General features: G+C 41.4%; 2 protein-coding genes and 1 long non-coding RNA gene across 5 annotated transcripts in view; 2 read left to right on the forward strand and 1 right to left on the reverse strand.

The window, feature by feature from the left end:
- Positions 1-6323, reverse strand: part of LOC118599111 — an 11567-nt gene extending 5244 nt beyond the window's left edge. The window contains exons 1-3 of one of the 2 annotated variants that reach the window (XR_004948401.1): positions 5134-6323; positions 973-1136; positions 831-896 (exon numbers count right to left, since the gene is read on the reverse strand). This is a non-coding gene — a long non-coding RNA (uncharacterized LOC118599111). Of the gene's footprint in view, positions 1-830; positions 897-972; positions 2040-5133 lie in introns of those variants that run through there. The other variant, XR_004948400.1, reaches the window with a different exon arrangement.
- Positions 2055-5122, forward strand: dmrt3a (doublesex and mab-3 related transcription factor 3a). The gene is made up of 2 exons (XM_024275981.2): positions 2055-2637; positions 3498-5122. The coding sequence occupies exons 1-2, from the start codon at positions 2151-2153 to the stop codon at positions 4424-4426; spliced, it is 1416 nt and encodes a 471-aa protein (XP_024131749.1). The 5' UTR covers positions 2055-2150; the 3' UTR covers positions 4427-5122.
- A 58-nt stretch (positions 6324-6381) lies between the features above and the next one.
- The window catches only part of dmrt2a (doublesex and mab-3 related transcription factor 2a), a 15467-nt gene continuing 9754 nt past the window's right edge, over positions 6382-12094 (forward strand). Inside the window, exons 1-2 of one of the 2 annotated variants that reach the window (XM_024275978.2) lie at positions 6382-6518; positions 10530-10630. The gene's annotated coding sequence lies outside the window, so the exon portion shown is untranslated. The remainder of the gene's footprint in view (positions 6519-10529; positions 10631-12094) is intronic. The other variant, XM_024275979.2, reaches the window with a different exon arrangement.

Consider the following 12094-nt stretch of genomic DNA (forward strand, 5'->3'; position numbering starts at 1 on the left):
AAATCTTAGTAAATACCAAAATAGTCCAAAAAGCTAACAGAATGCTAATTTTAAACTTTAAAACTGTAACTTTTTCAACTTAATTATGAATAATAAAAAGTCAGGAATATTATTACAGAATAAATCAACTTAAACCTTAAATAACTTTAATATTTTACTCTTCATAAAAATCTATTTTGTCAAAATTATACAAGTTAAAAATGAGCACAAGATAACATCGGGTCATTAATAACAATAAAATGATCTGGAGGGCCGGATCCGGCCCCCGGGCCTTGAGTGTTTTTGCTTATTAAAATACTTTTATCAAAATAAATCAATTTTTAAAAACAAAAATGATAAAACTTTCCTTCAATTATGTTGGAAAAAGTCCAAAATAATTGTATTGGATTGAAGAGAAAAATAAAACTAGTTATGATTATTTTCATGTTTGCTGTTTTTGTTTCAAACTATATTTTAGATTTTAAATAAACTGGAAGGATAACGTCTGAAATGCTCACAAATCAGGTCAGACTGTGACTCCGCCCACACATCAGTTTCTACTCGATTCTGACCCGAATCTGATCTTTACTGATGTGGATCAAAGTTCTTCAGAGAGGAAGAATGAACCGAATCATCACAGGAAAAGTATTCAACCAGCAGGACTTTCTGATCAGAGCTGGACTGAACAAACATGGTGGTGAGGCGGTGGGGGGGTCCCACCTCCCCAGGGAAGTTTAAATCAATCTATGACAGGACCTCTAAGTGGCTCCACACCCCCAATCAGGAGCTAATAAAGCCCCCCCCCCACTGACTGAAGGTGGCGCTCTGCAGGAACTGTGAGGATGACTGACCTCTGACCTCATCTTTGTGGAGTTTGTCCCTCCCGCACCATCACACTCCCCCCTCCATGCCTCACCCTGAAAGAGTCGGACATGTTTGTGGAGGATTTCCTCCCGTTTGCGTCTTCCTGACCGTTGGAGCGTGAACTCTGACCTCTGAGGCCGGCCGGCTGCACTGCGGCGGCGTTTCCTCCTGAAGATCTCCTCCTCGTTCCCAGTTTGTTTCTTTGGGATCGTCGCTGTTCCTCATCGTCTCCGGTTGGAGGCCCGAGAGCGAGGACGGAGCGTGGTACCGGGCGGGTCCGGCTCCTCTTTACCCTGAAAGAGCCAAACGGATCTTTTTCAATCCCGTTTCTTTCATCAAAATGATGATTCACACCTGAGGGGGCAGAACACAAACAGAAACATTTATTTCATACAGAAAATGAGCAAAAAGGATCGTCAAGGAGACAAAATGTTCAAATAAACCATTCAATCAGTTTCAGCCCTTTATAAAGTAAAACCTAAATAACATTTGACTTATTTCTGACTCGTTTGCAATCATTATTTTTCAAACATTCAGGATTTAAAAATAAAACCGTTTAAAAAAAAATAATATGAAGGAAGGTTTTTGGCGCCATTTCTGCTTCACGCGCAGAGAAATAGTTTAATTTTCCTAAAGATCGGTTTCGAGTCCAAATCCCGCGAGATTTGGACTGAATTCGCCTGTTCTTTAAATGTAAATTATTTTTCTGATCTGAAGTTTTCATAAATACATTTTTAAAAAATGAGAAAATATGTTGTACATATAAAGGAGAAAACCGCGCGCGCGTGCGGTTGAGAAATGAAGTGAAAACATAATCAGATTATGAAGAAGAGTTTTTAGCGCCATTTCTGTTTCATGTGCAGAAAAATAAAAAGATAAAATTCGATTTTCCACAAGACCGTTAGAACCCAGAATCCCGCGAGATTTAGATGAATTCACCTGTTCTATAATGGAAAGGAGAAAACCGCGCGTGCGGTTGAGCCCGGATGAAGAAATGTATCTTCCGTTCAGATTCGCGGCTCACCTTGACCCCGCCCCCCCTCCTATTCCAATTAAAGCTTAATAGCCCTGCAGAAGGGCTCCGCGGGAAGCGCGCGCGCTCTCCCTCCGCGGGTCCATTATGTGCTTGGATAAACCGTCAGGAATGACCCGCTTCGTCCCGGGTTAAGTTTCAGCCCCCCCCATCACCGTTTTTACTTGAGACATCTGAGTCTGAGCGTCACGTGATCGTGGGGAACCTTCGTCCCTCTCCTGTGACGCGCGTGACAGCCGTTGGCTCCTCGCGCCCACGGGAGCGTGTCTGCGTGATGCATATCTGCGGCGCGAGCGGCGGGACGGGCGGACACTCCCTCCCCCCGCGCAGACTAACACCCCCGCCGCCCCGCGCCTCTGACTCTGCCTCCGCCATGAACGGCTACGGCTCTCCGTACCTCTACATGGGGGCCCCCGTGTCGCAGCCGCGCGCCCCGCTGCAGCGGACCCCCAAGTGCGCGCGCTGCCGGAACCACGGCGTGCTGTCGTGGCTGAAGGGCCACAAGCGGTACTGCCGCTTCAAAGACTGCACGTGCGAGAAGTGCATCCTGATCATCGAGCGGCAGCGCGTCATGGCGGCGCAGGTGGCGCTGCGGCGCCAGCAGGCCAACGAGAGCCTGGAGAGCCTCATCCCCGAGGCCCTGCGGGGCCTGCCCGCCATCGGCCTGAGCGCCGCCGCGGAGGACGGCCCCGCGCCGCCGAGGACCGAGGAGCTCCGGTGGAGCGGCGCGGAGCCGCGCGCGGGAGCGCACGCGCGCGCAGGTGAGACGCTTCACCTGTTTGGCTTCCAGAGCGCGGGACTCATCAAATTAATTCGGATTTAAAGAAAAGAAATCTACAGAATAAACATAAAGTGAAGAACGATCCGTTCTGGGTTATTTTAACTTAATATGATATAAATCGGGTTTAAGATGGAAAACTAGAATCCAGGAAATGTTTTACTAAACTAAACCAAAAGACTGAAGAGATTAAACATTTATTTAAACTAACATCTTTAATTATCTTTATTTAAATTGATTTTTTCTCAAAAACTGCAGAATTATTTTAATAATCTGTGATTTAAAATCAATTTAATACGAATAAAATGTTCTTTAATATATCGTAAATAAACTGTTATAAAACCTTCAAATATTTATTAAGTTAAAAATTCATTTGTGGCTTTAGGAACTTTTGATTATTTTGTGTTCTTAAAGTTTATTTTTTATCTGTAATTTAGTGTCGCAGTTTGTGGATTAAATAACTTTTTATTCATTTTTTTCTAAAATCATAATGTTTTATAAAATGTTTATTTAAATGTTTGTTTTAAACTTGAAACAAACAGACTTAAAATATATGGAAATATGTTCAGAAACGCATTTAATCCGGTTTGAGGGAAAACGCTCAAAATTTCATAAATTATTCGTTTTTCTGCATAAAAAGTTAAACTTTTTTTTCCTGCAGATTTTTTGTTTTTGTTCTTGAATTAGTTTTTCTCAAAAATCAGTTTATAAAGAAAATTAAAATATCTCTGGAGATTTATTGGTTTTGGAGCAGACTGTGGTTCCGGTCCAGAGTTCTGGTTCGTGACTCTCCCGGTTCGTGGTTCTGGTCCCGGTTCCTGACTCTCGTCTCCCCCTCCACAGACGCGGCGGAGGACGTCCCGGAGGAGCTGTCCGGGGGGGACACCGGGGGCAGCTCGTGCAGTGAGAAGGAGCAGGACCCGTCCAGCTCCCCCGAGGGCTCCAAACCGAACTCCTGCTACACCCCGGAGCCCCCAGACCCCCCCTCGGTCCCGGAGGACGGCCCCCCCAGGCCCGGAGAGAAGGAGGCCAAGGCCGACAGCCCGCAGAAGGCGCCCCCCAGCCCGGAGCCGAGCGTGCTGATCGAGGGCCTGGGGGGCTCCATCAGCCTGCCCTTCAGCCTGCGCGCCAACCGGCCCCCCCTGGAGGTCCTGAAGAAGATCTTTCCCGCGCACAAGCCGCCGGTGCTGGAGCTCATCCTGCGCGGCTGCGGGGGGGACGTGGTGGGGGCCATCGAGGTGCTGCTGTCCAGCCGGGGCGCCGACGGGGGCGCGCACCCGCACGCAGACACGCACGCGGACGCGCTGGTGCTGCCCTCCAACGGACACCTGTTCGAGCACGCGCTGGGCTCGTACCACCCCTCCCCCGCCAAGTGGTCGGTGGGTTCCGCCTTCCGGGTCCCGGACTCGCTCCGCTTCACGTCCGAGTCGGGCTCGGGCGCGCTCCCGCTGCAGCCCTCCTCGTTCCCGCAGCCCGCGCGCTACCCGCTGATGCTGCGCAGCTCGCTCACGCGCGGCCAGAGCCCGTTCGTGCACAGCGACGTGGCCCTGTGGGGCCCGGTGGCCCTGCAGCAGCAGTACCAGCTGCGCCCCGCCGCGCACTACGGCGCGCCGTTCGGGCCCGCGGCGCCGGTGTTCCGCGGCTCCCCGCTGCTCCCGGCCCGAGCGGCGGAGGAGGCGCGCGTCGGCGGCCCGGAGGAGGGCTGCTCCCTCCCCAAGGCCGGCCTGTTCTCCCCGGAGGAGGAGTACGAGGAGCGCGCCGACTCCGCGTGACTCCGCGGACCGAGCGCGGTTCCGGTTCGGATCGCCTGCATGTTCATGTGCCAAATAAAGCCGAGTGTTTGTCCGAGCGCGCGCGCCTCTGTCTTCACTGCGCATCCGCACCAGACCGGAAGGAGCCGGAAAACTGCAGGTTTGAAATGTGGAGGAAGTTTATTTAAGTCGGAATTAAAACACGATTCTGTCATGACGTCATCTGTTTGTGTTAAAATAACTGAGTGACAAAAACAAAATCATTTGATTTAAAAAGAGCAAAAGATTAAAACAGAAAAAATTATGATCATTATAATGAATTTAATCTTTTTTATATTTTAATTGAATAATCTGATGTTAAATTGTATAAAATTAGGTTAGAAATCTAATCTTAAATCGGAGTTTTTATCTAATTTTTGTAAAAAACATAGTTTTTACATTTTCAGTTCTGTTCATTTATGTTTTATATTTAAATATCGTTATTCTTTGTTGATCTAAGTTTGTTTTTTGTTTGTTTACATTAGCTGTAAATAAATAAACTGAACGGGAAATGTGGATTTAGCAGCATAAATATTAAGGTCTTGAAAAGAACAAACAAAAGCAAAATGACTCTTAGAATTGTACACATTTATATTTGATAAAATATCCCAGAAACTGAGTGATGGATGAAAAACACAAACAAACAAACAAACAAACAAACAAACAAACAAACAAACAAACAAACAAACCTTGTTCGTCATGAGGACGTGGATCTGCAGTGACGTGTGGATGATGGGTGGTGGCGCTCTTTCCTGGGAGGTGATGCTCTGAGGGTCTTCATGGAGGCCAGTTTCATCCTCATGTCTCCTCCATGCTGTCCGGCTCTGGACGGAACCGGGTCTGCTCTTGTTTCTGCACAGCAAACAGAACCAGCCGGCCCAGAAGAGTTCTCCGGGACACCACGAGACTCCAGCAGGAGGCGACTTTGGCCTTTTTTAGAGTTTGTGGTTCACGTGAACTCTCGGGTGTTTAAAGGGATCCAGAACCCTGGAGGCTCACAGGTGAGAGTTCTGGAGGGTTCTGTCTAAGGTCCACCCCCAGGGACACCTGAGAACACCTGAGAACTTCTGCAGGTGACACAGTGAAAGGAGTTTGGTTCAAACCTTAAATTGAACCAAATTTTGGGTCACAGTTTTCTTTCAGATTTCGGGATTTCTGAACAATTTTATAAAAGCAAAAAAAAGAAAATAAATTAATTTTTTTTTTATTTACTAAGAATAAAAGTAAAAAAATAAAATATGTTTGGAGTAATATAACAACAATAAACAATTAAATCTAAGACAACATGTATTTGACATTTATAAATATTAGAATGATCTGTTCCTCTTTTTATTCTCTAAATTTACTGACAAGTATGTAAAGTGTTTTTATTTAATCTCAACATTTCCCATCAACAAACGTATGCATAAACTGTGGCCTTTTCTGGGTTTTAGCTGCTGGATTACATCAGTTTAAATCTGTTCTGCTGCCATCTAGTGGTGAAGTAGAAAATTACAACAGTCAGAAAAATATCTGCTGAATTCAGACATTTAAACGTCGAGGATACCGGCAATTTGTTTATAAAATTATATAATATTAAAATTATAATGTGGAATGCTGAACTCGTACGTCTGTTATCTCCATTGTATTACAGACAATAACCGAGAGGGGGCGCCCGATTTTCTAAAAAATACCCGTCCTCTGTTATAGAAGTTTATTCATTCCGTCAGATTTACACTTTTTAAAATTCACAGACAAAAATACATGATACTGTCGTGGGAGGAGCACGTGAGGTGTTTTCCCAGAGTGCTCCTCGAACCAGAATCCCCAAAGAGTGAGAGATCTCTTCGGGAGGAATCAGACATCCACTCCGCGAGGGGGCGCTCACGAGCGGAAACGCGCTTGCGGCTGCCAGCCTTTTAAACCGGAAACCGCTGCTTGGCGCCAAACAGTTAGCATGATATTAGCTTTAATCTGAAAACTCATCGTTACAGGAAAATTTAAGACTTAAACACGTACAAAAAAAGAATACGGATTTAATTTAAAAAGTACAGGAACTTTCGTTGAGGAGGAGGAGCTCTGTTAACAGTAAAAGGTAAGCTTCAAAATTAATTTAACATTTAAACATATTAGGTAACATTAAGTAACAAATTAAAATATTTTAGATATTTGGCCACATGAGTCATGAACAGAAATTAATGAGTGAAATTTGTCTTTTTAGGGAATCAGATAAAACAAAAGTTGAGCTAGTTTCAGTCGACTGCTGGATAAATAAAGATGGTTCATTTGCAGTAAGTGACTGAGCAGACGTTCATCCACAGCTGGTACTAACTAAGAAAGTTATATGAACACATTGACATTAAAAGAAAAGGTTTTGTCAAATTTTCCGCTCATACCTTCGAGATGATTAGAAGTTAACTGTAAAGTCAGTCAGACTGAAACATTCATTCTTAGGAGTGTAACGACTAATTACCTTAATTGATAAATCAATTTATAATCCTATGGTCCAACCACGTCCATCTGTCTGAGGCAAGTTGTTTATGAAATCAGCTTATACCATTAATACGTAGCTTGTTGTTGTTTACTTGTTTGTTTGTACACATATTTCATTCATCTTGAAGAAACAGGAATGTGAAAAACGTCCCTGTTCAGTAGCAGGTATTTACCTCTGAGTCACTCTGGTGGAGCTTTAGGATAAAGACGTTCTGGATCCATTTTAGGTCAGAGAATCAGATCCAGTGGGATTGATCTGAATGAACCAAAATCCATGTTGACAAATACATAATGATGTGAATCCAATCATTCAAAGGAATCGTTACAGCCTATTCTGAACAGATCCCTTTAGAGACAGAATGAAAGCATTTCTTATTTCACATGGATGCAGTGATGGGAGCCGTGGACTCCTGCTTCTTCTAAGGTGAAGGTGGATTATTTTAATACAAATATTACGGCTCCTTTCAACACTCAGTATCAGTAAAGAGGAAACAGATCAAACAGAGCAGCAGCCAGAACCAGCAGATCTATTTCACTTAAATATTACAGTTTGATGAAAAAAAGTGTTTTAACATCATCTGATGATGGAGGACATGAATAAAGAAAAGGAAGTTCAAAACTGCATTCCTGAGTATTCCTCTAAATTATTTTGAACGGGGAGCAGACAAACTAATGCCGTTTGAAAAAGATCGTATTTGTGATGTAGTAACGATGGTGGGCGGAGCCACATGCTCCCTGATACGAAACTTAGGATTTGTAAATGCGTGATTCTTGATTTGTAGCTCATGCAATACATTTATGCGTACGTACAAAAATGACCAAATTAAAAAAAAATACAAATTTACACATGCGCAAATTAGAATTACAACGGCTTCAAATTAAATACAAATGCAAATTCTTAAAACATTATGAATGAATCTCTTGTTACACACTAGAGCTGATTAGTCGTTACTTTATATTATATAAGTTATGTTTTATATGCTATTGTCAGTGTCGTAAAGTTGAACATAGTTGTGAACGTTCAGCCCCAAAAATGCACTTTTTTTAGTCCAAAACTTTCTCTTCCGTGAAAAAAAGTTCTTTATTTCCAATGCTAACCTCATTTAATTGTGTGATTGCTTAGTAAGCATTCACACTGTAGTGACTCTCCTCCTTTTCCTGTTTCAGGGATTTCATCAATCTTGGTATCAAAACGTTCAGCTCACTCAGGACGTTTGTTACGTCGTGAACGCTTCTGGAAAGATGAAGGAGGCCTTGAGTGTTCCTTTCAAATCATAGTTCGCTTTTATTTAGCATAGAAGAGAAAAACCGCGGCATAAACGTGCCGTTTCAAAACTCATTCATTCTAACTTCGTCGTCAAGAGCATACAGGAAACACAAGTACTTTCAAAATAAAACACTTCCGGTTTTTCTTTCTTTTTACAAAATAAACTTATTTCCTGCACTAGAACTCAAATAATAAAATAAGTCACAACAACGTTACTGCTTGTATTTTTGGTTTTTATAAACTTTATAGTTTTTGAAATATTGAGTGAAATATGCCTCATTGGAAATGAATGAGAAAGTCTTCAGGTTTCAATATTTTAAGTAGATTATCAACAAGCCTTTAAATATATTCATGGGATATGATTTCATCTTTTAGAGTAATTCCCCCAAAATTAGGAGTTAAACTAATATTTTAGCAACAGGCTAATTTGGTAAATGACGTGTACTTATACTTTTTGTATAAGTTTGTTTGTTATCTACTGAGGTTTTTATTGGCTAATTTAGAGTTTAGCTAATATTTTATCAACATGCTAACATTTTTGACTCTTAGTTGACTGAGGAATTTTAGGCTATTTTGGAGTTTAGCTAGTATTTAAGCAGTCTGCTAGCTTTTTAGGCTAATTTGTAATCTAAAGAGGTTTTTTATGCTAATTTAGAGTTTAGCTTCTATTTTAGCAGGATGCTAACGTTTATGACTAGTTTAGTTTACTGAGGAATTTTTAGACTATTTTGGAGTTTAGCCAGTATTTAAACAACAAGCTAGCTTCTTTGGCTAATTTGGATTCTAAGTTCAAGGTGTTTTATTTCCATATATGCAACAACGTACACTGACACACATTGGAGTGCATCTACTGAGGTTTTTTGGGCTAATTTTGAGTTTAGGTAATATTTAAACAACACTAAATGTTTTTTGCAAAATTGGCATGTATTAGGGATTTTAAGCAATTTTACTACAAAATGTTGAGAAATGTAGGTCAACTTTTGGAATCTTTAATGACATTTCCAGTCTCTTAGCAAATTTTACAAATAACTTGTATTTTCAGTAAATCTTCAGCAATTAAAGTAAATTGTCCCCATTTTCAGTAAAAAGCTTTAGCATCTTCAGCGACTTTCAGCCAAATGCATTCACACTAGCGTTATCAGAGGTAGTGCAACTTTTCTAGTTTAATCTTGTTTTAATCCCAGAAACTACAGAAGGACAGACGCTGCACGATTCATTAGAAGTTGAATAAACTATCATCTTCATTGTCTTTATTTTTAGTTAGTTTAAAGCTAATGATGGTTAAGATTCGTGTTTTACTTTGAGGAGGATCCGATTAGTCGACTAATTAAAAAAATTTATGGCGGCACTATTACACACAAAACCACATTTATGCACAAATCTGAGGTGAGACTCTTTTCACGTCTCCAAGAGTGATGCGTTTAAATGCTGCTAGAATCCTGGGTCATCAGAGTTTTCTTATCAGCCACTTTGAACTGAGATTGTGAATATTTTCTGGTGAAACTTGACATTTTACCACTTTGTGTGTAACTGAGGTTTTGTGTGTTTGTTAGAAGCGATGTGTGCAAAGTGTTTGTGTGTGTAGTTGGTTGAAGCTGTTGTAATTTTAAGATTGTGCGTGTGTAAATTGTATTTTGTATATCTTTGAATTTCACAATTTTTGTTCTGATGCACAAAATGTTTTGTATGATTCACAAATCAAGAATTACACACGCACAAATTGTGGGGTGAGTCTATTTTCTCTCCACACTGCTCCGCCCCTTTCTGATCATCCACCTGCAGACAAACAGATCCATGAACGTCTTTGTTTTCCTGGTCTGAGCTGGAATCTGGATCAGAACCGTACGGATGGATAGAAACAATACTGCTGCACCGCTAATGTTGGCTTGGGGGAGTGAGGGGCTGTAAGCTAGAGGTGATGATGGGATCAGGTTTACAGTCCTGCCCACAGTCAGAGGTGAACTTCTGGTAAACTCCTGCTGCTCTGCAGAAACTATGTCCTGGAAAATGACCCAGGTTTGATTTTGATTCCGAACGGCGTCATTGCTCTGAAAAAAGATCCGAAGATGATCTTTAACTCAAAGTGAGACGCTTGAATCCCCACAGACGGTTTCTGGAGTCTCCACTGCTCCACAGACAGAAGCTGCACTTCAGCTTTTCATTGACCTGTTGGACAGTTTTTCATCCAGTTTAGTCCTTTCAGAAATCGACTCAATGTTTTTAATCTTCAGATGGTAAAAATGTGTTTTCTCTGAAACAGTCTGGCAGCCAGCTCAGAATCATCCATGGGGGTGGGGGTCTTTACTCTGTTTGATCTTTGGGTTGACTTCCTTTTTTGATGTGCAGAATGTTTTGGAGCCTAAAGATGTAAGATCTTCAGCAGACGAGCGCCCCCTGCTGGCTGAGGAGGAGGTAGAGAGGAGCATTGAACTGGAGACGCTGTGAAGGTGGGATCAAACCTGATCAAACCAGATCAAACCTGAAAACCTCTCAACTTTTCACATTAAATAGTCTCTGATTGATCAAATCCAAGTGTGGAAATGAAGCTTTTCAGGGTTTATCATTTAATTTAACAATATATGTAGAAAGTAGAAAAAGATAGAAGAAAAACCCAACATTCTCTCTCAGATCACAGCTGCTCCGCCCTCTAGTGGACATCAGTGGAACAACAAGGATGTGCAGCAAAATAAATAAAGAGGAAAACGTGTTTTAATTAAAAAACTCTAGAAAATACTCCTGTCATTACTTGTAAAGGTGAATCCAGTTCTAAAAACAAGATTAAACATTTTATTTATCCCACTGGGAAACTGAGACATCACCAGCAGCTTTTACAAATATGTAGAATATAGAAAAATAACGACTTTACTAAGTGAACATTCGTAAACATACAGTTTCAGAGGAGTACAGTGTAGTAAAGTTGAAAGTTATAGTGTATTCTGCTAGCTTTTTGGACTATCTTGGCATTTATTAAAGTTTTTTAGCCTAATTTGGAAAAAAATAATTGGTTATTAAAATAATCCTTTGTGGCAGCACTAATCAACTTATTATCTGTAGTTTGGTTTTATTCTCACTTGAAAGAAAACACCTCAACCAAACTATTAGCATATTTACTTATTATTATATATATTTATCCACAGAGACCAATGGATTTAATGGATTTTAAAATAAAATGCATTTTACCAAAAAAAAGTTGTTTTTTTTTGCATCTTATCCGAGGGTCGTCTGGTCACATGCAAGAAAAGTGGAATTCGTGAGTGGAAATTTCCTAAACTTTAGGAAACCCTTTTATTTTAAAACCTTTACAGAACGATCAGCTTTTAAATGTGAATAAACTGTAACTGTCTAGTTTAGTGTGAAAGATGAGCTTGAAATGGGACAGAGAACGTTCATCCTTTTATTTCTGTAAAGTCAGTATCAACAAGTGTTCACATTTGTAGAACTACACCGGTTCACCTCCGGAGAAAGGCCGATTATTTTCTCTGGGAGTGTCAAAGAGGAAAAAAGGGTTGATAAACGAGAGAAGAAAAAGGGAAAGGTTGGAGGCCTAAAACAATGTTTTTTTTTTTTATTTTTTTTTATTTTTTTTTTTGCGGCCGGTTCCGGCGGGGGGAGGGACTTCCAGCTATTCATTTTTGGGCGCCGGTTTTTTCTGTGTAGCCAGATTCTCTTGTCTCATCCAGACGTGGTACAGCTGTACCTGTTTTGCTTTCCCTTTGCTCCCCCTAGTGGCAGAATTGTGCATTGCAGTCATGTTTTCTTAAAGAACCATAACTTACTACAGGAATAGGCTAGAAACTTATTTTAAAAAAATATATATTTTCTTCTTTACACATCTGGGCTGGGTTAAACATCTGGTGGCCTTGTGTTTACACCTGTGACTGTTGCGTTCCTCCTGCACTAAAGGTCAGAGC

This window comes from Oryzias melastigma, linkage group LG9 (assembly GCF_002922805.2).
Source record: "Oryzias melastigma strain HK-1 linkage group LG9, ASM292280v2, whole genome shotgun sequence".
Taxonomy (NCBI): domain Eukaryota; kingdom Metazoa; phylum Chordata; class Actinopteri; order Beloniformes; family Adrianichthyidae; genus Oryzias; species Oryzias melastigma.